Below are 27923 nucleotides of genomic sequence, written 5' to 3' on the forward strand. Positions count from 1 at the left end.
GGTAATGTGGCCGACACTAAAGACAGGCAACACATACTTGCCAGATTTAACTTTATAAATCTTCTGATGGACCAACATTTTTTTTGCAATGGCAGTTTCCTAAACTAGTAGCAAAACTTTGAAAGAAATGTAAATTCCCTTGAATCATTACACAGCAGTCCATATAAAGCCTGTATGAGCAGACCATTCCCGCGATTTATGCGATAGTCTACGTCTGATCGACCTTGTATTTATATATGCAAATTGATTGTACTTGAGCTGGCTGGCCGGCTGGGTGCATTTGAATCTGAAATCACTAACTGTATTTCATTTTATCTCTTTTCATTTTCTTGCTGCTTCCACCAGATACCTTAGTATGTCAGAACGCCGTGGAACGAAGGCTCTAGAACTATGGTGTCGGCGCGTCACCGAGGGATATAAGGATGTTCGAATAACAAACATGAGCACCTCCTGGCGTGACGGCCTTGCATTCTGCGCAATCATTCACAACTTTCGTCCGGATTTGATGTAAGTACTCGAATGTTTTCTTCTTCATGCTGCTGATGTACTGAATCAGAGCATGTTGAAATTTGAAATCGCAACATTGGCATACTTTTTGCTTTGATTTACATAGTACTCTAAGACGCTTGTACGCTTTTAATATTCACTTATATCGAAAAATGCTTTATAATAGAGCTGTCAAATTTCGTATTACGGTAGAATTTAGTTAGTATTATGTTTTATTAATTCAGTTTAATCATTAATGAATATTGTATTTATAATTATTTTATTTTTCTTTATAAATACTGGTTTTCGGCATATGATTTAAATCAATTCTTTCAAATTTCGTTTCAGATAGGATTTTTAATTAATTTTTTTTATTTGGAACGGTATGTTAGATTTAGTATCTTGTTTGTTTTGTGCATATTATTTTCCGTTTATTTTTCCAGAATAACTCAAAAGCATAAGCAAGTCATTCTTCAAGTTCAGTTGATTGTGTAGGATGGGTGCAAGTTGTGGAATAGTAATTACAATAGTGGGTTTTGCAGTTAATTTTGATACCAAATGTTATGAAATATTATTTGCCTATTATACAATATGTTTGGAAGGGGCACGGGTGTAGTGTAATTGGTAAATCGATTGACTTGTACGCAGCTCACCTGGGTTCGAGTCCTAACCCCGCACATAGAGTTAGAGATTTTTCCAAAAGAGATTTCTCTAACCCGAAAAGAGGTGAAAGACCCTAGAAACCTCTTTATTCAAAATAAAAAAAATGTTTAGATAATCACTGAAATAAGCGATGTATTTTTTATTTATTTTTTATGAATGTTTAAAGCCATAGTACTCAAATGAGAACAAGGATATATACAGATCGGAGAACTTGAAATGACAGGGTCATTAGAAATAGGCTTAAAATCTTACGCAATAATCTTTTGTCTTCTGCTGGCAGGAGTCGAGTTTAGGCAGCAGTACTACGAATCGCTTAGTTTTTTATCGGTTCTCATGATAAAGAGGGACAAGTCTGTCTGCCGGGAGACATATTGGTAGACTTGAGCGATTTGTAGTAATGCCGCCTTAGCTCAACTCCTGCCAGCAAGAAAATAGTGTGACGAAAAAAGAAAATGTGAGTAAATTAGTCGAAATAAAAAAGATAATTGATTTAGTTCTACGATTTTGCTCTCATGATTCTCTAGTGGAGAAAATTTACCTATACTTGCATGTCTAATTAGAGATCAGTAGGATTTACAACTATAAAAGATGAACACATGTAATAGTGCATGTGTTCCTATGATGAAGCAAGCGGTTTTCAACGCATGCATTGATTTAAAAGCACTGCTATTTATTTTATTACAAAATGAGGGTAAAAATGTTTGATTGACGTATTAATACATCGACACTACTACTCGTTTCAATGAAGTTTCATGAAAAAAATAGAATAAAACTTCCGGTCGTTCACACTAAAACCCGAACTCAATCAACAATCCTACAGTTGCTCAACTAAGCTACCGCTAAATAAGATTCTTTTGAAATTTACGATGAAACATGTTGCTTCAAAAAGTTCATGTGCCTGTCTAGGCCTAAATTTTACACTGCAACTAATCCAAAAAAACAACACAACACAAAACTTCCTGAAAAGTATCTTGTATGGCCAGCTACATGTTCTTGTGGGTTGAAATCTCAGATGTTCGTAATTGCAGCTGAGTCAAAATTTCTCAAGCAGGCCACCCAAATTAGGTGATATCGTAATTTAGACGGAAGATCCAATTTTTTGGTAGTATTTGGCATTGCAAAACTAAGTACAGATGGGTTTTGCAAAAAAAAAAAAACTTTTGACCATAATATTTGAACATTTGAAGGGGTTAAACCCTTTATTAAGGGGTTAAACCTAATTGATCGATTTTAGCGAACTAGCCAATAATGAAATTACTATGAGCCACAGATTTTTTGTGATTTTTTTCCGATACGAAAAGTTACTATTTGTATATTTATAGCAGTGGAGAAAAGAATGAAACAAAACAAAATGCAATGCAGCTTCAATGATAATATGATTGCTTGTAGTGGTCGGGTGGGGGGAAAGTAAGGTGTAGAAGAGAGATACGAAACCAAATCCGAACAAAGTTTATTTGTGTGTGAGTGTGTATCATAGACTTTTTTTTCGTGAGCGTTACGCCCATCTCGAATTGTGCGCGAACAGCTCAATGTTAAAAAAGGATTGCTTTTGGGAATGATATCGTGCGCCCAAAAACAGAAGATCTGAGCGCGCCGTTTTGGGTGTAGTAACAATTATTGTTTTATAATACAAGTACAAGTACCCCCACCCCCCGTTTTGACAATTTGTCAAAACATTGATTTTCTTTTTATTATATATCTAGCTCTATTTACCGTAGAATCAAACCGCAAGATGGCTTTTGAAAAAAAGGAGTCTAGAAAAAATATTAATTTTTGGCGGCAGTGCTCAATTATGTGATTTTTTCACTTAAAGATTAAAAGTTAATTTTTCTCTCAATATATATTCTAATTTAGCAAATTTTTATGCCATCGTGTTCCTTTTTACATAAAAACACTTATTATCTCAATATAATTGGAGCGCATCTTGAGATACGCCGTTTAGAAGGGAAAAACTTGCAGTTTCTCACATAAAATTAAATTTTTATTCGCCAAATTTGAGGAAATCTACAAACGGTCATAAAAACCGACCCTGCTCTGCTAGAAGCAAACCACAAACGTAGTTTTTCATCTTTTCTCGTCTACTTCACGATACATTATGTGTGAACTCAGAATACTCAAGTTTGTTTTATATTGTAGTGCGCGTGCGATTTTGTATGGGAAATTGCGATTTTTTTGCTTCAGAACAGAGTATCTTAGGATGGGCTCAAATTATATTGCGGTAATAAGTGTTTTTTATGTAAAAATGTCTGAAGAAGACGATGGCATTAGAATTTTCAAAACTAAACGATATGTACTGAGAGAAAAATTAACTTTATATATTTAACTGAAAAAACCGCATAGTTGGCAGCACTGCCGCCAAAAAATAATACCTTTTCTAGACTTCTTGAATAATTTTCTTCAAAAACCATCTTGAGGTTTGATTCTAGAGTTAATAGAACCGTAGATATAATCAAAAGAAAATCAAGGGTGTTGGCAATTTGTCAAAACGGGGGGTGCTCCTATAGACCGAGGGATGGTTCAAAATTGGCACAAAAATTTAGGTTTTTATATATTGGCCCTAGATGAATAATTTCTCCAAATTCAAATCCGTAAAGGTCGATTACACGTGCCTTGATCACTTCGGGCTTCTGATTTCGTCCCGCTGCTTGGTGGTCTGCATCCACTGAACTACAACTGCGCGAAAGAAAATTTGACGCGGCGATTTGATTAAGCGGATGAGAATTAGTGAAATCTATCTTGGTTCGGCTTCACAAGCCAATGTAATAGGCATTATGCTATATTTCTCCCCAATTATTCTCCACAATTTAGTTATAGGTTTAGGTTCTGTTCCCTTTACGCATAAAAGTGGCTTTACACAATTTTCTCCTTAATGGAGAAAAACTGGATTTCACCAAAAAAATTAACCTATTAGGGAGAAATATGAGGAGAGTGGGATAGATGAACCACGGAGATAGGTGAACCACTAAGGATACTACGTCATATCCTGATGATTTTTACGCCCACATTATTTTTCTTGTTAGCTCATTCGGTAACCTTCACTCACACGCATTTACGGTAGAGTCATACGTTTGTTGGCGCTTTTAAAAATATTCAAAGTTTTTTGTCGTTAAAGTGGGAATAGGTGAACCAGGGAATAGATGAACTACCACGAATATTTTTCATTTTAGATGTAATACCACAGCATAGAAATTAAATGATATTTCGCACATTCAGAACAAAAGATGAAAGTATAAATGATATATTTTCGTATACAGTACCAGTCAAAAGTTTAAATTCACCCTGTTAATGTAATATTCAAAAAGTTATGGTTTTGTTCATTTATTGTTATTCATTATTATTATTAATAATTATTTTTCGACCCATTTCTCTACCATATACACATAAAATATGTAGTTTTTTCATTTTTCAATAATGAGATGATAATCTTCGAATTAGGTCAATTTGAATAGATATTTTTTTCGACAGTTACGATTTTCAATATAAAAGTATTTCTACTTACCTTTTAATAAGAAAAGATATAAGAAAACAATTTGTAATATAATTTTTGGAGTGAGCTCTCGCAGTACTGAGATGTTACACGTATCGAAGGAATACAACCTGTCATAACAAGTTTGTTTGTGATGTACGCGTCACCCAAAAGCGCCGGCAAAAAATTCTTCACAAATCCTAGTGAATGCATACGTCACGGCTTGATGCTACCAGAACGGGAGAAGCATGATCGCATGGTCGTTCTAGGCGAGGATTTGTGAAGAATTTTTTTACCGGCGTCGGCGGTAAAACATGATAATGAGTTATGTTCTACCATAGACTATGCGGTAGACTTGGGTGTAACGCCCAGCTCCTACTTAGCAGAAGGCGAAGAATTCTTCACATTTCCTTTCGATCATGTCCATGTGAGCCTGCCTAGTCCTAGTTTTCCGTTCTATGTTTATAACTGATTCGCTCCGTCTGATACCTATCCGTCTTTCAACATCGTTGCTTTCGTTTCTCTTAGTCTCAAATTTGCCGAAAATAACCAACAAAATCGATACAAGTAACAAAAAAGTGGTTGATGTATCCCCACTCCCCCTATTATTCATGTATTCGTGAACGGGTTCATGATTTCTAAAGCATAAATCACGAGTCACCTTTCGTGCTCATGAAATTGTTCACAAATTCATAAAATATTATCAATGAATTCGTAAACTGGTTCTTGCTTCATAGTATATTACTCACGATCAATCTTGCGTGTTTGTGAATTTTAGAATATATCTGTAATCATTTTCACTATCGTGCGATTCTGCTCATCGTCACGTGAACTATTGCACAAAATTTCGATTCAGTGTTATTCCGCGAACTGTTTCATGAAATGTTGTGTCTAGCTACTAGCGAGCAGTCATAGAGTCATATAAGAAAACAATTAAGACCTCGACCATCGTTATTCATTTGATTAAATTCAGTGTGTTGTCCAGAAAGAAAATGAGAAATGCGCTGTACGTCAAAAATACATAACAGTAGTGACTTTCTCCTGTTCGTCAAATTTTTCACAATAACACACTTACTACGACTTAGTACACAAATGGGTGGAACTACTATTTTTAAATCGTAACAAGGGTTAAATTTCTTTTGTTTACCAACAATTTTAGAAAAAAATTCTTCACTATTTGCATGATTCCAATTAATTCTCCACCCAGATTAGTAATAACATATATTCTTCAAAAATATCTTCTCTTTTTTCTTTTTTCCGGTGATGGGATCACTAGATTGATGTAGAAATAAGTTTGTAAGTTCCATATGAAGTTGATGCCGGGCACGTACAGTGAATTTAAATTTGTTTATTCTACAATTTTTTTTCAAATTTCCAACAGAGATTTTGCCGGACTGAACAAAGAAAACATTTACGACAACAATGAATTAGCTTTCACCATCGCCGAGAAACACCTTGCGATACCTTCGCTGCTTGATCCGGCTGATATGGTAAAATACGAAGTGCCTGATAGATTTTCCATACTAACCTACCTGTCACAATACTACCGGGTATTCAGTAATCAGGGTAAGTTTAACCGTTGATCGATTCAGTGACAATAATTCTAATGCAATGAATTCTCCAACTGTTGTCACTTCTAGAGCCCACTAACAACAATAAGAAAACAACAGAAAAACAACCAAAATCCGAAGATTTCGATCCTAAGGTAAGTGATTTATTTACTCGTCGTCAAAAGCATATAGCTTGCTTTAATCTGTACATAGCTCTACAGCTCATATAAATCACCGGGAAATATTAACCGTACGTGATTGAAATACTAACTCATGAAATACTTTATGTGCGTTCGCAACACTAGCATTCACCATCATCGTCGTCATAGTCATTATCTTAATTTACATGCCAAAGAACGAATGAACATTAGAAAGCGGGAAATGTGTAAAATATTCCGCATGCCTGTAACGACGACGTCAGATTGCATCGGAAGAGAGTTTCGCATGATGGCATCTTTTATCATGTATCTATTTTTATCGATTTGGACAGGAATTTCGTGTTTAATTGCTTTGTGTTTTAAGTGTGCTATGGGTTGTCACTTGTCCTACAATATCATAGCACAATATGAAGGTTTTGGAAAATTTGCGCTACTAATTTTCATCATACATACCAACCACTATCTACAATTATTCGTGCATGATATCTTTAATTTTGCTAAATTTTAGTAAATCAGTGTAAAGGTTTTCGAACAATTAGCGAGTGTGCCATTGAATATACTTTGAACTGTACACACACGAGGCAACAGGACGCACGCCACAAAAATATTCACTATGAAATTTGTTCTAGCTATTTCAACGGAACAACAGCTACGACGTTTGAATAGATAGAACAAAATTCCTAGTGAATATTTTTGTGGCGTGTCACGTGTGTCCTGTCGTCTGGTGTACGGACGGGTTTAATATGATTCACGGTGATTTAACCCTGTATGAATTCCTAATGACGTACTATTAATATGCTGGAAAAAATAAAACAACTATAGCCTTTTAAATGTTAAGATTTGGTAAATTGTTGTGCATTTAACAAAATCTTACTGCAGTTTCTAAAGTAATACTAACATTATCCGTGTGCAAATAACCTTATGTATGGTTTCGTTGGTTTTGAACCGGTGATTAATTTTGTTAGGCACTGTTTAATAAATTTGTAATTGGTGGCAGTAAACAAAAACTATTTGAATTAGTAACCCAACCAAACTGACCGAATAACCTTGTTTTGGCCCTCCTATCCCAACTATAGACCACTAACATCCTGCCAATGGCTGCAGAAGCAATTAATCTCTTGTCGCCGTTTTTGCTTACCCGTGTTTGTTTCTTATTTCTTTCTCTCTTTTTTATCTCTTCATCATTTGTAGGAAGATAATAGTTTGGATATAGTGGGTCAATATAAACCAGAAATTTTCTGCTAAAGAACAGAGAAACAAGTCCCGTAGAAAAAAAAACAAAACAGATACAAACAAAACTAGACTAATTTCCAAGTCCCTGAAAGTATACCAATTTCGATCACGACCGAATAAACAAGCAGTAAGCAACCAAGACCACACGTGCATCCGGCATCTCGTCGTTATTTAGTAGAAAATTTAGACCTTTATCATACCAGGGGCTGACACGTGTGGTGATTTCACAGGTAATTTCTTCGTTTAACATTTTAGCATCTTTTTGATTTTTCCTTAGAGCGTGTTTAGACACAGTAGTTGTATTGAAAGTTTATAGTTCGTCCGTTGTGGGTTTTATATTTCGACCGTACGGATATAATTTACTGAAAGAACGTTTGCATTCGGAATTCAAGTGGGCACGGTAGCTATAAATGTTTTGATCTCGTAGATTATGCATTTTCAGTCCATATTCATAAATTTGTCATGCTTTGAGTGTAATGTCTCAAGTGCTTTTGTGCTTTTTATGTTTTGAGCGAGTATAAATGTATTCTTCTTTAACTAGAATCAATATGATTTCCCCAACAAGCTTGTGTTTCTGTTGCCAAACTAGATATCGTGTGGACGTCAGTAACATGCTGAAAATGAATAAGAAAAATCTGTTTTAGTGAAATATTTAGTGAAATGCAAAAAACCGCGCGGGGTGGAATGAAAAGGTTCCAAGCTTTCTATATTCAGTGTAAAAATCAGTACAATGACTCGAAGAATGTATGTTGTACTATTTCAACTTTTGGGACCCCATTCTCACAGCCACATTATCTAGAACTACTTTTTTCGTTATCCAACATGGCTGCTTTTCCAAGCTTTCTCAGTTGAACCTTACCAAAACAAAAGTTTTGATAATCACCAGTTTTTGTCGCATATTCTAATCTACTCTCCATATCATTATTTGTGTGTGTTGAAGTTAAGTTTGAGTTTGGGAATTATTTGTGGTGTTCAATTACGCTATCATTACATCATGTTAATAATTGAAATACGCGGAAACTCTGATTTTTGCATTTATTACTTGTCAGTAAAAAATTAAAAATCAAATTGAGCGTGATTCATAATTACATCAAAAATCGAAACAATAAAGTATCTAATATGAGATTCAGACATGATAATGAAGAACAATTTTCATCGACCGTCGGGTTGTTAATCAACAGTGTTCCTAAAAATCATAACACGAAACGGATAGCTTGCTACGAAGTATACGTTACTTAAAAGTGGATGAATCCTAGTAAGAAGGATATATTCTGCTGGCAGTACCGATCTTTTTGCTTAAAATGTGAAGCCAATGGTAATAAAGCTCAAAAAGACTGACTTGAGAAAATCCATACCATAACATAAACCAGTGTGTGTTAAATATTATTTATTCATAACACCACGTATTCTATTGCTCTACGTCTTGTCCAGCAAGGCGGATTCCCTTTTTCTCAGTTTCTGTTAGGCTTATAGCGCTGCTTCTCGTTGTGTGCCTCAAGTTATGTGAAACCCTTTATCAAATGTGTTTTTGTTGCAAAACATTTTGTTTTGTAGAAGTTGTGAACGATATTGTGTTTTCGGGCATATAAAGTAAATTTACTTAATTTCAAACACTTTGTGTTATTTAAGAATATTTGCAATCTATTCCCACAATGATTATATTTTTCGATAGTGCGTGAAAAGAGCTGTCAGTATCCGCATAGATAGATATTTATTTATTTATTTATTTCGTCAATCAAGTGTAGACTACATTATACAAATATTAATTGCTTATATTTATCCTGTAAACTAGTTCTATGTACTATGATGCCGTAAAGAGTTGAAAAACTGTTTTAAACTTGTTCGGGGCATGGTAAGGTCAATACTTTCACAATGCTCGTTATGCACAGCCATCATCTGGTTTAGTGGTCCGAATTTAGCATAGTCTGTACGGTGATGACCTATCGCGAACAAATTTCTATTGCGTAATTGACGAGTGGGAGCATATAAATTTAATTTTGACAATATGTAAGATGAGTCAATACGCTGCATGACGCATGACGGCAAATCACCTGAAGAATTTCGATAAAATTGCTTTTGAATATGGAGTACGCGTCGAAGTCTAAATGCAATGTCTCAATACACCGGACTGAACAATAATAGCAAATGTCAATTAATATACATTTTTATTGAGAAGACATTCAGCACGTTCCATAAGGACCCTTGTAATGTAATTGTAATTGAATCTCCAGCTGATTGCCTATTTTCTGGCGTATCCATACATACCCCCAACTTACCCCGGGGCTGGGGTTAGTTGGCGGGTTTCCCGCGTCACACAGTTTTGTCTTTAAAAATAAAGATATTGCAACAAAAATTTTGATAAAATTCAGGGATGTTGCCAATAGTCTGCCCTTTTATGCAACATGTTTTATTTTGCAAGACCGACCTTAATCAAAACGGTAAAATACGAAAACTGAAAACATCGCCAACTAGCCCCGGTCTCCCCTACGCTCGGGGTATACATAAGAGGCGTTGCGGCAGAATTGAAATTTTTTACATTTATGTATTGTTGTCGTCTTCCATGTTTTGGGATACCATTTTTAACATCCTAAAGCACATTTTAGATTAATAAATAAAAAAACCGATTTTTTTTAAAATCCTGCTGTTGCGTAACTCCTTATCATTAAGCCAACATAACCTTTGATTATGTTTGCAATTAAAGATACACATTTATACTTTTCAATAGAGTTGTACATAGCACATGGTGCTACAATTTCGTGGAATACTAGATGTTATAGTTCCGGCAATGAAAGGTTCTAAAACCTAAGATTGCACAAAATCAAACTGAATTAGAAAGTACCACTTTGCTGCAGCACCAAATTTTCTCAAAATACATTTCAAAGTAATTGCTTTTGGTGCTTAAAACTTCATTTTGTGATTTTTGCTATGCTATTTGTAAAAAGACACATTATTATAATAATAACTTGGAAACTATTGCCCGGTTTAATTTGACTATACCTTAGAGTGGTTTAATTTTTGACTATTAGCTCCACGAGGCTCTACTGATTTATTTTATGGTTCTTAGTAATTGTGCAAATGTTGGAAACGATCGGTTCGTCTACGTACCCTCCAAAACTTTCAAAGTTTATATGGAAATTAGTATGGAAAATCGGTTAACATTGAAAATAATTTCTCAAAAAATTACCTCATCAACCAATTAATGAGAACACTAAATATTTCGAAAGGTATTCTTCTAGTGAACTTATTCGTGGAACATTGCAAGTTTGTAAAAATTAGCTGAGAAAAGTTATTAACTAAAGAAGCAGCATGACTTCAAAACAAGTGAGTTTTATTGTTAATTATGGCAGCCCTGTTCGAATAGCTGCATCAGCCATACGCGTATACACGTATACCTGCACTTACTTAAAAATTAAGAACTTATTGAGTGAACTCGGAAAAATTTAAATTGTTTTTAGGTCCAATTTATGTACTATCCCTGCAATGATTGTCCCGATTATGCATTGATCAGAAAAAACAAACAGACGATAAGATAGGTGGGTGTTGCCTGGGCATAATCGGACTGTCGTGATTGTATATAAGGCTCTCAATTCAAATCTAATCTAAGTTAAACAGGTAATTTTCATGAACTGGGGGACAGCCAAAAACGAACGAACTTCGTTCGCAGATAAAATTAATATTTTTGGTGAATAGAAAAAATGAATAAAGCTATGCCCAAAATAATTCAAAATGTAATTATAATCAATACAATTTATTTATGGGTTGACATTTTTCAATATTTAGTCTTCAAATTAAAGTTACGTTACATCGAGGTAGAATTTACGTTATATCGAGTTACGGGTGCCTTTATATCGTGATTGTTTTATAGCAAGGTATGATTGCACTAATTAAATTTTATTTTATTCAGCGAAAGTGTATAATAAGAAACAATTTTGTCGAAGAGACTCTATGCTTTTCTGTTGGTGTAATGGACATTTTCCTATGTCACACTCCTTAAAAAAATTCAAAAAAAAAAATTCTGGCTTTTTTATACGTTCATGAGATTTTGTCCGGCTTGGGAAATTGTACATTTTTTATGGAAATTTATTCCCATCTCATATTTGTTCAGTTATTGAAAGTTTCACTGCTAAAAAGCATTGATCCAATGTAAAAAATCTTTATTATTCGCAAATTTCCATAGACAGAACCGCATACACATGCATTTGTGAAGAAACCCCTATCAAATCTAGGTATATTTGTTTGTCGCGGGCTGTCTGTGGCATTCTAAAATATATATTAAATATTAATTATATTAAGGGAGACCGGGTCTAGTTAGCAGAATCTCATTTTTTCCGTTTCTATTAGACATATTGCGCTGTCTCTCGTTGTGCACCTCAAGTGATGTAAAACACTTTCCCCAATGTTTTTATGGGTGCTGGGTCATTAGGCCGAAAGCCGGTAGGCCGAATGTCGTTCGGCCGAATGCCGTTAGGCCGACTGCCATTAGGCCGAAAGGGTCATTGGGCCGAAGGCCATTTGGCCGAACGGGTCATTAGGCCGAATGGGTCATTAGGCCGAATGGGTTAGTAAGCCGAATGGGTCATTAGGCCGAATGAGTCATTAGGCCGAATGGGTCATTCGGCCTAATGACTCATTCGTCCAGGTCAAAGAGAATGATAAATATGTATTGCGGTTGTAACTGAAAACTTTCAATGAAGGGTGACTTTTTACGATTTTTTAAAACTTACAATAATAATGTTCAGAATATTTGCAACACCTTTCTGCTGTAATGGAACAAATAAATGAAAGCGACGCCTAATGTGGCTACGCCACATCGCTTTATGTCAAGTGCTGTCCGACATCGCTCCGCTCCGTCGGACTTAAATTAAAAAAGCCCCTATGTTTGAGTAATCCGGGAAAACGAGTGGATCACAGGTTTGCTCGCGAGAGGCCGCCGCTTCGGATCCTTGTCCTCGGTTATGCGGCTAGGCCGCATGCGCTAGAGCAGTGTAACAACCGAAAAATAGTTATGGCTAGTGGTTATATTAAGTTAACCTGATTTTTTTTATTTTAATTTTAATTTGCTTTTTATAAATAGGATTTTATTTTGAAATATCAATCCTTGGCAATATACTTTGGGGTTGATTTTCTGGTGAACGGTACATTCTGAGAAATTATTTCCGGATATTGATATTATAATCAGAATGGTTTTGTTTGGTAATTGTATTTTCTAGGGAAAACTCTTCGACATTATATTTTCTAGGGAATGTTGGGTTAAAACTTATAGAACCACGTTGGACTCCATCTGATTGCAGTTAACATCGTATATTTTATTTCGGGAATGATTGCTACAAAAGCAATAATATATTCATTAATTGCATAGGTATTAAAATTTTTAACGACTTTGCGGAGTCGTTCATTCTTCTGAGCGTATTCATTCCTCTGTGCGGTTCTTCCTCCAACAAGGAACACATTCGCCCACACACTACCAGCTTTCTGTCCAAACGAAGTTCGTCAATCGTCTTCCATGTTCCCACATGTGGTGCTCCAACAAGTTTCGACTGGCTATGCCACGTTTCTACCTGGTTTGTTGTTCTTGATAATTCAATGCATTGTAATATACAGATCAAAAAGACGGAGGGTATATAGGAAAACAGCGCTGCGGAGACTAACTAGCTAACGATCAGAGGTTAATCGCGACTACCAACTCACAAAGAAGTACTCCAAATTCCATGGTACATCGTATACTAGATCTTTTGAAGTAAAAAAGAAAGAACGGTTCCTTCAGTTTGCGACCTTGACAAACAAATTTGATGATCGAATTTTCCATCTGGCTCGTAAAGCTGGTAGCAATTGCTAAGTTCTTTTCTAGGATCGTTGCTACATGCATCTGTTATTTTTACGAGCAAAAATGTGTAAAGATTTTTAAATCATGCAACTCCACCGAGATTGAGAGAAAGTAGCTCGTTAGCGTGAGGGAATTAAGTACTCAAAAGGAGGTTCCACTTGTACTCGTAAAGAAATTTTATGACGAGATGTTCTGAGGCACTTGCTAACATTAAAACTGATAGCGAATATGCGTCATTGTGCCAGATAGACTATATGACGCACTAGGGGTACGTTGTAAACATCGGAAACAATTTGGGTTGAAACTTTAATTTTTCGGACGTTACGACATACACTCAATTTTTGATCTTATGACATACGGCTTGTGTATCTTAATGTTCCGGATGATACATGCAATCCTAATGAATACGTATTGGTATCCACAATCAGCAAATTTAAAAAATAAAATGTTTCTAAATAAAATACATATAAATAAACCCATCACAACCGATGTTAAGGAATATACAGCACTCTCCAAAGAAAAGCCAAGCACCTTCGATTATCAACGCGTTTTCTGTTTGACATTTCGTGGGACCCTCTAGTACAACATGGCTTTTTAGCCATGGGAAACTCGTGAACTCGTCATCTCAAATAGTTTCTGAAACGATGCTTTTAATCGAATGACATTCAGCGCAATGGTGCATATGGCCTAATGAGCCATTCGGCCCTACTGCCTCATTCGGCCTAACGACCCATTCGGCCTAATCACCAATTCGGCCTAATGACCCATTCGGCCTAATGACCTATTCGACCTAATGACCCATTCGGCTTAATGGCCCATTCAGCCGAATGGCGTTCGGCCTAATGACCCATTCGGCCTAATGACATTCGGTTTTATGACCCATTCGGCCTAATGGCGTTCGACCTTGCAGCATTCGGCCTAACGGCTTTCGGCCTAATGGCCCGACACCGTTTTTATGTTTGATAACATTTTTATTCAGTTTTCTGTAGTTCATCGACAGGCTAAAAATATTGTGCATTTTTATAAAAAAAATCAAGTCAATTCGTTGATTAGTTTTTGAGTTATCGTTTACGCCAATTTGAAAAACGCGGTTTCGAGAAAAACGCTATTAAAGGGTGTCCCACATCGAATTGCATCACGGAAAAACGCCATAATCCATTGGGTATTTTCTCTAGGATATTTGGGTAGAAGTAGTTTAGAGTGCATTGTTTAGACTGTATTTTGATTGTTGTGAGTATTTCGAAACTAGTTGCTGATAGATTGAAATCTGCGTGTGTTACAGCATATACGCGCGAGGAATGCATGGCTGTTTAAAACACATGAAGTTCAGCGTGGCCACCGAGATTGCGGGAGACTATTCTAGAAGTTCAATACTAACAATAAGACGTATAAAAAAGAAGTCGATTTTTTGCCCACTACACCAGACGCCCCCCTTAATGATTCAGTTTCTATAATTCGTATTGACTAGTATTGTCATTGTTACACATTACTTCTTGGATTCTGTTCTAAATTAACAGAGCCAAAGTGGAACAAATCCGTATCAAGAGAAATAACCTTCAACCATAACAATTGCTTCTCCGTGTTTGAATGTATTGTGACTAACATTCAGAATTCTCTGAACTTCCAATCAATGCACAGTGGCGGATTTCCCTAAAACCTGGCCAAAAGTTGAAAATGCTCTTGATCAACCTGCAAAGGTATATACCACGGTTTTTTGGGGCGCAGATTACGATTTTGATTTCAGATTTTCAAAATTCAAAATGGCGGATGCAAAATGTCCAACATTTTGATCTCAATATAAGTAAATTTTCACGAATGAAGATTTAATGGTTCCAGTGTATGGCAGCAACGTTTAAATTGTATTGAATTTGAAATGGTGTGTAGTTAAATGATGATAGTTTGGGAGTCTAGAATGTAGCTTTTATGAGAATTTGTATCATTTCAAACTATATATTTTGAAAGATTATATAACATAGTTACAACACTTTTAAACTCTCTGTATGAATATTATTCTATTACTGTGCGATGCACATAGCGAAAAATACTATATTTCTGAATTATAGAAAATAAGCTGATTATAATTATGCGACGAAATGCATGGAGTGAAAATTGACAAGTTTGCTTGCAAATTGCAGTAACTAGAAAATGAATATGACAAAAATACGAAAACGAGTGAAATTCTAGTTTTATTTAAATTGCTAGACCGAGGATTTGTCCAAAGTCAATTATTACGATAAAGCGTCTATTTAAATGCATGCGTTATATTTGATCAGAACATGCTTCCTGGTATAGTTTTGAGCAACCACGTTTTGTTGTCATGCTTGCTGACACACTACGACTGACAACCTTCTCAGAAACAAATTCGCCAAGCTAGAGTGTACGCCAAAGTGAGCTTTTTGGCCAAATAGCCTGTATTCTTTTGGACTACTCTACTGATTTTCGCTCGTAGTATCCAGTCCTATATTCCACCTCTAAATTTATTTTGCTTTGCATGATCAAACGTCATAGTTTCCCGGTAATGTCTAAGCATGGTATTCATAATCGATTCTTGAAATTTGGAACCTTTGGTAATCACTTCTGTTGACTTCGTTGGTTTTCAATATAAACGTCAAAAATTATTTACGTCAGGCCATAATGACAACCTCAAAAGCAGCGTACAGCACCCCTAAATCAACTGTAAGCAACAGCGGTGGAGAAGTCAATAACAATGACGACGGATTAACATGGTCATTCACCATGACGTAGTAGGCGATCAGACAATTATTTTCCCGCCGCGAAAGAAGACCTCCGAACGTAATAAAAAGTTATGTGCACGAAATCCAAGTGACAATCATTTTGATTTGTTTTTATTTTTATTTTCATATTGTAAACATATCAAAGATCCACCACAGAAAAACATATGTAATTTTAATTTTTTTTTTAAATTAAATCATTCCGCAAATACACTTCTTTTTTCAACGGATTTTGGTATAATTTTACACGTTGACCCGGTGTGGGGGAGGGGTTCATGTCCTTAAGTACGAAAGTGACCCCGTTGGCTTCGTACCACTCTAGCACAACATTAGAATAGTTGCACGAAATTAGATCCGGTTAGAAGATCGTAGGGCCCTCGTGTTGCTTCAACAGAGGAAGCAGATGCTTCTGTAGACACTCCTTGAGGTTGATCTCCCCGTTTACGGTCCCGGTAGTCAGGAACGGAGCTTTTCGTTTGTCACATTAGTAGATCGCTTGCCAAATCATGTATTTATTGGTAAACTTTGAAAGCTCGTGCTGCCTTACTTCTTCCGGAACATCAAATTTGTGCTGGGCGGTGAAGAACAGTACAAGCTGCCAGACATTCATCCATGATGAGACAATGAGGCTTGTGGTCCTGACCACTAATAGAACATCCATTCTGACCGCATTTCTCCTTCCGTTCGACGCTCAGAGTTAAATCATACGACTCACCGTTGACTGCACGATTCCGAGTTGTTTTCCGATGTCCCGATGAGAGGATTTTAGGATTTTACACGTGCCTGCGCAAAATCAATTCGCGACGTTGCTTTTCGGGCGACGCCATTTTTTCCAATTTTCGAAAAACTGACAGCGATAAAAATACAGTGTAAACAATACACTCTAAATTTTCAAGAGAAAATACCCGATGGGTTATTTTCTAAAGCGTTTTTTCCGTGATGCAATTTGATGTGAGGTATCCTTTAGCGTACTTGTGCCTTCGGCAAAGTTGTTCAGGGTATAAGAACCTACGAGATAGCATGCCGAATATTGCGGTGTCATATCGCTAGATGGCGCCAGCGAGCGTATCATTTTTGGATTTGCTGTATCTCAGACTGAAGTGGAAAATGTCAATGTCACCGCGAAGCAACAATGCGCTGTTTTTTTTCGAATCGGACCTTTCTTAAAAAATTTAATTGATTTCGTAGTAACTTTACATCCTGACTACATCTAAAGCGTTTTCAGAAAATATTGTTTACATTTTATTCAGATGTATTTGGCACCCAGCCAAATAAGGGGCAAGGATAACACTTAAAATCGTTATATTTTTCAGTTTTGACCGTATACACACTGTGACTAGATAGTAGTCAGATATTTGCACTGCCGGCCGTTGTCAGTGTAAATAGGCAAATTACCAGTTTTTACTGCGCCTTCTTGACCACAATAACGATATAGTCGCATTTAGGACTGTTCATTTAAGTCGTTGGGCACGACCAGGTTTTAGCAGTGTACGTTGATCACGGTGTAATTCAGGGAACATCCTCTGATCGTACCACACACATTCCATGACTCTCTGCCAGCACGTTTGGGCCCATCCATATACCACGTGGACAATTTATGGGAGAGTAGGGGTCATAAAAAACCCAAGCTTGTGCATGGGGAGAGGGGGTGGGGGTATTGTAAATCCCCACCTGGACTTTTCATTATATATTTGTTTTTTATAAGAAAATTAAACAAATTTGTATCGTCTTTGGTGTGAGTTTTTTATAACAGCATAGTGTGTAATGGAAGCTATCATAAAAAATCAGAGGAAATCGTGCGAAACAAAATCTGAGAAAAAATGCTGTCTGAATCATTTGGGTCAATCTTCTGTGACTTGGTCAAATACCACTAATTTTGGACTTGAAAGCTTGTGGTTGAAAAACGAGGTTTCTTAAATTTTATGTTATTGAGATGAATCTTTAAAACGTTAATATAAAAGATCATAATGTCGCTTCCATCGAAATTTCACAAAAGACGAAAGAAGTGCATGATATTCTGTGGGTGATGTTTGAACGATTGTCATTGCCCTTCTCCGCCATAGTAGTCTAACACAAAGGAAATTTTTTTGAAATACCATTTTTTTATGAAATTACCCGAAAATTTTTTGGAAAGTCCACGTGGACATCGTAGGGAGGGGGTAGGGATACAGGAATTGTCCACGCTTGTCAAAGGAGGAGGGAGTTAAAAATGAAGATTTTTTCGTCCAAGTGGTATAAGAACGGTCCCTTAGTTTTAAAGCACAGAGTTATTCAAATAGAATAGAGGACCTTTATGAAAAAGCTATTGCCTGTTGTTTGTCATATTGACAGATTTTTTTCTTTAGTAGCAGCATGTTGTTTGAATTAACAGTTCTCTACCACACGAACATCTATTAGTTGATAATACCAAGCACTTGGAGCTGTTTTCGGCCACTACAATTAAGTTTAAAGTAATTCATTATTCAGCGTGTTACCTATGTCCTCCACATTATTTAGAAATCTCGATTCTTCATCGATTGCCAACTAGTTTCTGGGCCATTTTTATTATCTAATTATTTTTACAATGGTTTCAAACTATTAACCTGTTCCTTTCCACCTAGATGGCAAACTCCAGCGGTTTCGTCGGTGTTCCCAAACGCGAACCTTGTCGCGCATGTGGCAATCCAGTGTTCTTCGCCGAGCGCATTAGCTTCGAGCAAAAGTTGTTCCATCGATCCTGCTTAAAGTGCGCACGATGTGGAGCCCAGTTGACATTAGGCAGTTTCTACGAGACGGAAACCGACGGAGAATACTGCTGTGAAACATGTCCGGATGAGGAAATTCAGTTAGCCGAAAGACGCCGTTCGATGTCCTCGGAGAGTGGAGTAACTTCAACAGTGAACGGGGGCAGTCGGGAGAATGTACGGATCAGTCGAAGTAGCAAATTGTTGGAACGGATATCTTTTTTCGAGTCGGCGCCACTCAGCGACGAAGAAAAGACATCCAAGCTTGTGCGACGAGCTCAAATGAGTAGTTTTTTAAAAGGTTCTTTAGGAGAAGAGAACAAACTGGATAAAACCGAAAGTCGCGAACCCCATAAATCCGAGAATGCTACCGAAAGTGAAGGCGAATCTGATTCAGAAGACGAACCTCCTGCTCCTCCCATATCGGCACCTCCTGCTCCATCCATATCGAAACCCCCTGCGTTACTTGCCTCTGTTAGCATCGTACTTATTGAACCAATTAACAACATTACGCGCGAGGTAGTACTTGATCATTCAAATGGAAACGTTGAAACATGTCTTAATAATTCTGATGAAGTTCATGTGGAAGCGGATGTTGCGCAAGAATCTCCTAAAACAATAAATCGGCGTAACTCCGATGAAGCAATTGTGATAACTAATGTCGTTACAGAAGATGCTAACGTTATAAATGAAAATGATCCATTGGACGAAGTAGGACCCGTAACAATAGATGGAGAATCAATCAACCATGAATCGAAGGAGCACATGGCAAGCGATACAGTTTCATTCGACAGCATGGGTTTGAAGCATGCACAAACAGAACAAACAGATTTAGCCGAGGCGTTGAACGAAGTTGCAGTTAAGGAAAATATCAAATTATTAGAAGTGCCTGATGAAGTAGAGCCGATTGAAAACAAGAGTGAAAATAATGTTAAGCAAATCGATGAAGTGCCTAAGCTTGAAGCGGATATAGGCACGAATAAATCAGAGGCGATGCCAACTGTTATAATAGAACAAGTAAAAGAACATTCCGGTACAGATGCACAAAGTATGAATTTGAAAGAAGAATATCCATCGGATTTGAATCCATTTGGGGAAGAATCGGACGAGGAACATTCTCAATCTATTAGTAAACCAGTTCCTTCTGAACGTAGAGTTAGCACAAATCCATTTGGCAGTGATGATGAGGAAGAATCTCAACCGATGAGCGCGAAACCACCGAGGCCACCGCCTCCAAAGATAAAAACAAATGTGCCAGCGAATCCGTTCGACGACGAAGAGGATGACGAACCGGAAAGTGAAATCGTGCCAGTTATTGTAAAGCCATCACCCCGAAGGACACCCGTTCCTACTCCAAGAAAGCAGCACAATCATAATGATTCTATTAGTTCTATGGAAACGTCACTAATGTCCAGTCAATTTGGCGGTTCTAATGTCTCACTCGCTTCATCCTTGGATAGTGGTTTATCTACGACTAATCGTCGTAAAAAGTCTAAAGCACCAGATATACCACTTGCCATCACAAAAACATCTACTGAAAATCTCTCGTCCAGCCAAGCAACGACGCCACGCAAGAAACGACCTGCTCCGGCACCTCCAGTCTTATCGTCCACACCCAAACAATCAGACTCGAAAACGTCGTCCCCCAACCCAACTCAGCGCCTAATCACCTTGGACGCTAGTTTAATAAGCAATGATAATGACTCGTCGGAAACATTAAACAGGGTATTGAGTAACGATTCAGTAGTATACAGAAGGACGTTGATTCCTTTGAAAGTTGACGATGACAGCCTTACGCTGGAAACTAGCACAACTAGCGAACGACAGTGGGAAAAAATGAAAGACAATAAAGAAGCTCAGAACCGAAATCGACAATCACAAATTTCGCCGATTAGCCCAAACATCGATTCCTACAACAGCCTGATGTCGAACAAGTCTCAGCAAGGCAAGTGGAAACGACGCAAAGGTCCGGCACCGGCACTTCCCGTACCACTACCAGAGCGGAAAGCTATCAAAATGCTCCCACTTAAGGAAATTCGGCAGGAGATGGACATTATCGAAACCCAGCAGCAGGGCCTTGAGAAGCAGGGTGTCGTCTTGGAGCAGATGATTCGGGAGCGTTGCGAAGGAGTCGGCCCCGAAATGGACATCACCGGGATACAGACTAATACTAAGGAGGTCGAGGATCTGATCATGCAACTGTTCGAGTTGGTTAATGAGAAGAACGAACTGTTCCGAAGGCAGGCGGAGCTGATGTATCTGTGAGTATAGTGGTTGAGTTTTCTACCAAATCGTTTTCCTACAAACAAGTAGACATAACACAACATCACATAGACAAATATTATTTTCTATTTGTGTCATTTAGATGTCATATCCAATAACACCTAGCGCTGGGAGTAGACGCACCAATGTATATTCGAGTTATGGGTTGCGTTTCAACTTCTTCAGAATCCGACGCTAACTTAGAGTAGGAATAATTTAGTGCCAGATTGACGCAAGATCCAAAACGGAAATATTTCGTGTTTCGAAACAAACGACTGGTTTAACGTGATGTCCAGTTATAGCAAAACTTCTATTATGCCGATATTAGCATAGTGTTTTAGCAATTACCTGCTTAACCAAACCAAGTCTCATCGGCATAACAGAACTTCTGCTCTACCGGAACATCATGTTTAGGTTTAGCCAGTCGTTTGATTCGAAACCCAAATTTTGTCTCCGTTTTGGATCTAGCGTTAATTCGGCGCTAAATTATTCCGGCTCTAAGTTAGTGCCGGACTCTGATGAGACGATTTCGAAGCGCATCCCATGCGTTTTAATATATTGGGATTTGTTTCCTTCACACGCAAAGAGTGGTTTCACTAAAATTTTGCACTTTGGAAGAGTAATATTGGTGCGCACTAGTTTTCGTTCTTGTCCGCTATCCATAGCGCGACAACGATATCAAAATCTATCTTCGGGGCTTAAGGGGAGGGCGATAGTATAAAAAACTATATACTAATTATCCTCACTGGGAGAGATATGCGAAGACGCAGTCTCTCACAATGGAATAACAGATTTTCGGTTGGTCTGCTTTTTCTTTCTCCATATCTATGAGTATTGGAAAACTAATCTATACTGAGTACTCTCAATCGTTATGCTTGATTTGTGTATTACGCGCCAATCCACCAATACATTCATGAAATGGCATTATTATCGGAGAAGCTTTTTTCGGAAATGCTATTTTTAAGAAAAATTGCGCCATTTTATGAGTAGAAAGCCCCCTTAATTGAAAAAATATCCAAAAAACTCAACGTAGGGGTTAGGGTATTTTTTACAAAGAATGTGCAAGCAAAGTTTGAAATGAATCGGTTAAGTAGTTTTCGAATGGCAGTTAACACCGCAAATCGTGTTTTATTTCAGAGACGTTTCACAAAAAGCTTCGTCACCCAGTCGCTTGTCGATATTTTTGCATGAAAAAATTACAGAATATCATTGAAATGATACCGTATAATGTACAAAAGTTTCGATCAATTCGCTTCACCCAAATTTGGATCAACATAAACTGTCCCTGGCAGCACTGCTACATTGGAATCCAATCAGATTAACGGCAATAACTTCAGTTCTAGAGCTTATCCTTGTAACTGTTAGTACTCAAATGAAAGGCAATGGTCATATTTAATAGCCTTACTTGTTTTTGTGGGCAAATCTTGCCTCAACCAAAAGATATAGCTTTTTAAAAACGTTGGGCATGGGCATGAATGGGTTAAAGAATTGCCAAGTTAAAGCCGCATGCAAAATCTTTTCGTTTTTTTTTGCTAGCATACAATTCTGCGAATCGAAAAACTTACGAAAAATTCGCGTGAAAAGTAACTTGTGTGGATTTAAATTTCTCTTAGAAATGGAGGAACATTAAATTGTTTGCTCTAATCAATGGGTTTTGAAGCCCGTCACACTTAGTCACAAATATGGTATACCCCCTCTACCTCCCAAAATGCTACGTCATTTATGCATGGCCCCTAATTCATAATACATGTACTTCAACCGCTTTGGGGCACATGGTAATATGGTCCAATTTCTCTCAAATTTCGCCACATAGTATGAAATTATTCGTGAGTGATACTATTAAATAAATTTGCTTGGCTAGGCTTAGCTGATCTTCGTAGTATAACAAACGTATATTTTTCCAATTAATGCCCATCTAATAAGGCTTTCGTATTGCTTGCCAATATTTACACAGCCGCCGACAGCACAGACTGGAACAGGAGCAAGCAGATCTGGAGTACGAGATCCGGCTTTTGATGGCACAACCAGAGCGCAATAAAACCGATTCCGACAAAGAGAAAGAGGAAGCTCTTATCGCACGACTAGTCGAGGTAAGACGAATCCCATAGGGCATACAAATGGTAGCTGACTCGGTTTGTCTTTCTTTTCAGATTGTGCAGATGCGCAACGAGGTAGTGGACTGTTTGGAGATGGATCGCCTGCGAGAAGCGGAAGAGGATATGGTATGTATATTGGCATTGTATTCTCGCAAAAAGCTTTAAGCTTTAAATACATTGATTTATCCAGAGCATCAAGCAAAGCATCGAAGAACGGGTGGCCAACCAGCAGAAGCACGGGAAGAAAGACTCCGATACGGAAAAAACTGCGAGTGGTGATTCGTCCATGAAACTTTCCAAAAAGGAAAAGAAAAAACTCAAGGAAGCGAAAAAATTGGTCAAATCGAAGAAAATCGATTCAGAAAAGGTAACTATAATCATCCGAAAAAAATATCAAACTTAATCAAGTACCATTCACAGGACGCTGACGAAACCGAAAATAGCACGAAGGAGAAGAAAAAGAAGAAAAAGTTCTTTGTCGACTTCCTGCATCACAAGTCATAGCTCGCCGTTGGTAAAAACTAACTAGACCATCTAAATATATTTTTAGAGTCGTGTATTTATTAGCACAGAGTTATAAACAATATTTCAACAAAATCACCAATAATAATGTGTGGTACATACCGATTAACACAGAACCGTCACCTGCACCGGAAGTAATCAGAATTAAAAATTTTGATTATCAAACTTAGAATGGGCCCTCCAGGAGCCAAGCTTCAACAATCACCCTCGAACAATATACATTCCAGTTACTGTTGTATTCAACTCAAATGTAGAAATCTCAACTGTCGTGTTTCGAAGGACTGCTCGCCATTTAATCCGTTTACTTTTGGAGATATTTTTTTTTAGAATTAGTGTGCTTGCTTTTAACAAATTGGTCGGTGATTAACTTACATTTTACGGAGCTCTTCATTATTTAAATTGTTATTTTGAACAAGATGATTAAGCCATCCATGTAATCCTCGACAAAGTTAGCTAACTAAATTCTTTAGGATTTCTTGAGGATTAAAGGACAGCGTAGTACTTTTGGATGCGAAAGTTGAGAGTTAGTAAATGAAAACAATGTAGTTAACTAGCTGTATAGTCATATTATATGTTTTCCATACATTTTCGATGCTATTGTATTGTTTAAGTTTTTTTGTGTCTTGTGATCATCTCATTTGTCATTTCGGATAGCATTTATCTAGATACAAGTTATAGGCCCATGTAAAAATGACGTGTCCTAGTTTGTTTAAGATTTGTCATATTTTTATTGTGTACAACATTGAAGACTTGTTTTCTTTGCGATATGTGAATATAGCAACAATAAAATAAAACACGCCTATGTGAAGCTTGAGCGTATATTGTCTTTGACTCAAACAATGTGTTTCATACTAGAGAAGAGCCCACTGTTTCAATAAACGGTAATTGGGGATTTGTATAAGTACAAAACATGAATGGGTTACAATCGTTTCAAAAATCATTTTAGTGTTCGACCAAATTTCATATGTAAGATATCCAACCTTTTTTATAGTCGACTAGTTTAATGCCCCTAACTAGAAATATTCTACTTAGCAACATTTTTACTGTCATTAGAGTACTGACAAGGGAGGGTTTGGTTCTCCCTTGGAATACTTCCTATGGATCCAACTACATGTTGTAAATACACTGATATCCCAGTAAAGTGAGATTAGTTTGCTGATTTTTGGTGAAATATTTCCCGAGTCTCAGCACTCAAACGACACTTTTACTGAGGTGTCAGCAAAAAATAATGTTAGCTGACTTCCAGCTGTTTAGATTTCGGCAAAAGATGAAAAAAGCTGAGATTCGGCAAAAAAATTACGTGTGAGGACCTCCAATTTTGGCAACAACTTGCAAAGTTATTTTTTATCTGCGTATATATCCCCTTAAATCAAAATTTTCCTACATTATATTAAACTACTTAAAAAATTAAGAAACCTTTCCGAAGGCATCAAAGCGCTTCTTCTTCTTCTTCTTCTCTGTTTGAGCTATCGGCTGACAGCTCGGTATAAGGGCTGAGTGACTGCGACTATATTGCCCTGTTGTTTTATTTAATGTCGCGAGGACGGCTTCGTGTTATCGCAGTATCAATCTGAAATGAAAATAATGGAAACTATGCGCAGTATTAATTCATATTTAGTAAAAGTTATAAATCTACTTTAATTTCTTTAACAAAATTGACTACTTCTTTTAGAATATTAAGATCTTTTGACTTGAACAATTCTTTAAGTGAAGAAAATTTACAATCGAATGAATATTTGGAACGGGTGCGGTTAAACCTGGTACAAAACAAAATAATGTGTTGTGAGTTTTCCACTTCTTGGCAAATCTCACAGTTTTCATCTGACTCTAATTTCATCTTTGCAAGCCAATATTTTGAGAAATCATGTCCCGACATTAATCTATTCAGCAACCTTGCTTCGTCATTGGACAATCCTTTATTGAAAAACCATGGTTCTTTTTCAATCGTTTTTTGCAATTCATAAAAGAATTTTCCTTTCCCCTTTTCAATAGCATATTCACGATACCACAAGTTTGTTTTTTGGATAATTTGTTTCTCTATGCTCAAAAAAGAATCTTTTAGAAGAACTACGTTAGATAAGGTACTAGTCTCATTTAAACCATTTTTTGCTAGAGCATCAGCTATTTCATTGCCGTTTATTTGAACGTGACTAGGTATCCATTGGATTGCGACTAACCAACGCGATGCCTTGTGAATTATTTTGGTGATTAATCTACTTCCTATACCACTGTTTAGTGCATTGCAGATGATTTCACAAGCTGATTTTGAATCGGTATATATTACTGCATTTTGAATTTCATTTTTTTCGATATCATCTAGTGCTACATCTATTGCTATTATCTCTGCTGTTGTTATACACGTTTCTGTTTTTAACTTTAATGAAATTCTTGAATTTGTATATTCGTTAAACACACCCACACCACAGATGTTGTCATCTTTAGATGCGTCTGTAAATATTTTTGGTCTACCGAAATATCTACCGTTCATAGCGAAAAGTGCTGCTTGTCGTAGTTGTGCTGTATTTAATTCATTTTTATTCGTCAATATGCCTTCTAGAGAGCATGTGACTGTAATATTAGGTGTTGCATTTATTTGTTCTAGTGGAGATATTTTGTCAATTATTTGATGGTACTTCATATATGTTTCTTCTAAGTAGGATAATTTACTTGGGTCAATATGAGTTATGTTTTCTAAGTTAAGCTGTGTAGAAACTATGTTATTGGAGTGGAAATATCTGGCTATTTCTTTAGCAGTGTTTTGTTCATGCTGTAATTTAACGGGTTTCTGACCTCCTATTGCCATGAGCGTGTTTAATGGTGTGGTGCGGGTGCATCCGGTAACTCTTCTCAAGCACGCGTTTGTGATTGTTTGTAATTCTTTCAAATTGGACTTTTTTGAATTAGAAAAGATTGAGGGTCCATATCGTACCATACTGTTTATTAGCGAATTGTAGATAATCGTCATGGTTTGTGGATGGCTTCCTAATTTTATTCCGGATATTATTTTAATCATATTTAATCTGTCGTTGGCTTTTCTTTTAACCTCCTTAATATGTGCTCCAAAACTTAAATATCTGTCTAACCAGATACCTAGGTATGGATAGTGACTAACGGTTTCTATTATTTGGTTGTTAATTTTTATATTCAATGTATTATTACTGTTCTGGAACAGCATCGCTTTTGTTTTATTAGCATTTATTTGGAAGTTTAACATAGTCATTTCTGTCGTCAATTTATCAATAAATATTTGTCCAGATTGATTTATACTCTCTAATTGTTTTCCTTTAATTATTATGGTGAAATCATCTGCAAATTGTACTAGTTCTGTATCATCTTCAATTAGATTATGTAGATTTGCCGTATATACATTAAATAAGGTTGGTGACATCACATCGCCCTGGGGTAACCCGTTACTTATGAATCGCTCTAAAGTTTTGTTTTTTGTTTCGAAAATTATTTTCCTACTTTGTAAAAAATTTGTAATCCATTGTATTATTTCAGATGGGATGGAGTACTGTATCATAATTTGTTCCAATATTGAGACATTAACTGTGTTGAAAGCATTAGAAAGATCTAAAAATATAACTCCTGTTAAGAACCCGTTTCGTTTATTTTGTTTTATTTTATTAATCAAGTAGTTAGTGCAAGTTATGGTTGAATTATTTTTACGAAATCCGAATGAAGTTTCTGGGATGATATTATTGTTATCTAAGAAGTTCTGCAATCTACTTAGCACTTCGGTATTTATGGTTTTTGTAATGGTTGGAATTAGGGATATTGGTCGTTTACCTTCTATGGTTGACTGGTTTTTACCCGGTTTTGGGATGGCTATTACTTTAATAGTTTTTAGGGTTATTGGTAGGTAGCAGTTTTTCCAGTATTTATTTATTTCTTTAACTATTGCTTCCTTAGATTCAGCGGATAATGAACGTAGCATTTCGTAAGTTATTTTATCTTTTCCCGGTGATGAGTTTTTCTTTTTATTTACAGTTTTTCCAAATTGTTCTGCATTTAGCAAATCATAGTTTGTGTAGTTATAAAAAGATTCTAGAGGTTTCAAGTTATTTTCTCCAAAATGTACATCCAAAAAAGTATCAGCTAGTTTTTCATCGTCATACAGAATGTTGTTATTTTTTTGTGATTTACGTTTACCTGTTATTTTATTAACTTTGTTCCATAGTTCTTTTGAGTTCAATGATGGATCAATA

General features: G+C 36.6%; 1 protein-coding gene across 6 annotated transcripts in view; it reads left to right on the plus strand.

The window, feature by feature from the left end:
* The window catches only part of LOC131683652 (MICAL-like protein 1), a 62960-nt gene extending 38431 nt beyond the window's left edge, over positions 1–24529 (plus strand). For 4 of the 6 annotated variants that reach the window (XM_058965808.1, XM_058965806.1, XM_058965807.1 and 1 more), the window contains exons 3-10: positions 346–507; positions 5997–6181; positions 6256–6320; positions 18713–21096; positions 23052–23187; positions 23248–23319; positions 23384–23560; positions 23614–24529. In XM_058965808.1, the coding sequence (XP_058821791.1) occupies positions 356–507; positions 5997–6181; positions 6256–6320; positions 18713–21096; positions 23052–23187; positions 23248–23319; positions 23384–23560; positions 23614–23697 (3255 nt within the window). In that variant the 5' untranslated portion in view covers positions 346–355 and the 3' untranslated portion in view covers positions 23698–24529. Of the gene's footprint in view, positions 1–345; positions 508–5891; positions 5912–5996; positions 6182–6255; positions 6321–7514; positions 7787–18712; positions 21097–23051; positions 23188–23247; positions 23320–23383; positions 23561–23613 lie in introns of those variants that run through there. The other 2 variants (XM_058965810.1, XM_058965811.1) reach the window with 2 other exon arrangements.
* The last annotated feature ends 3394 nt before the right edge of the window (positions 24530–27923 follow it).

Source organism: Topomyia yanbarensis, chromosome 2 (genome assembly GCF_030247195.1).
Source record: "Topomyia yanbarensis strain Yona2022 chromosome 2, ASM3024719v1, whole genome shotgun sequence".
In the NCBI taxonomy this organism is placed as follows: Eukaryota; Metazoa; Arthropoda; class Insecta; order Diptera; family Culicidae; genus Topomyia; species Topomyia yanbarensis.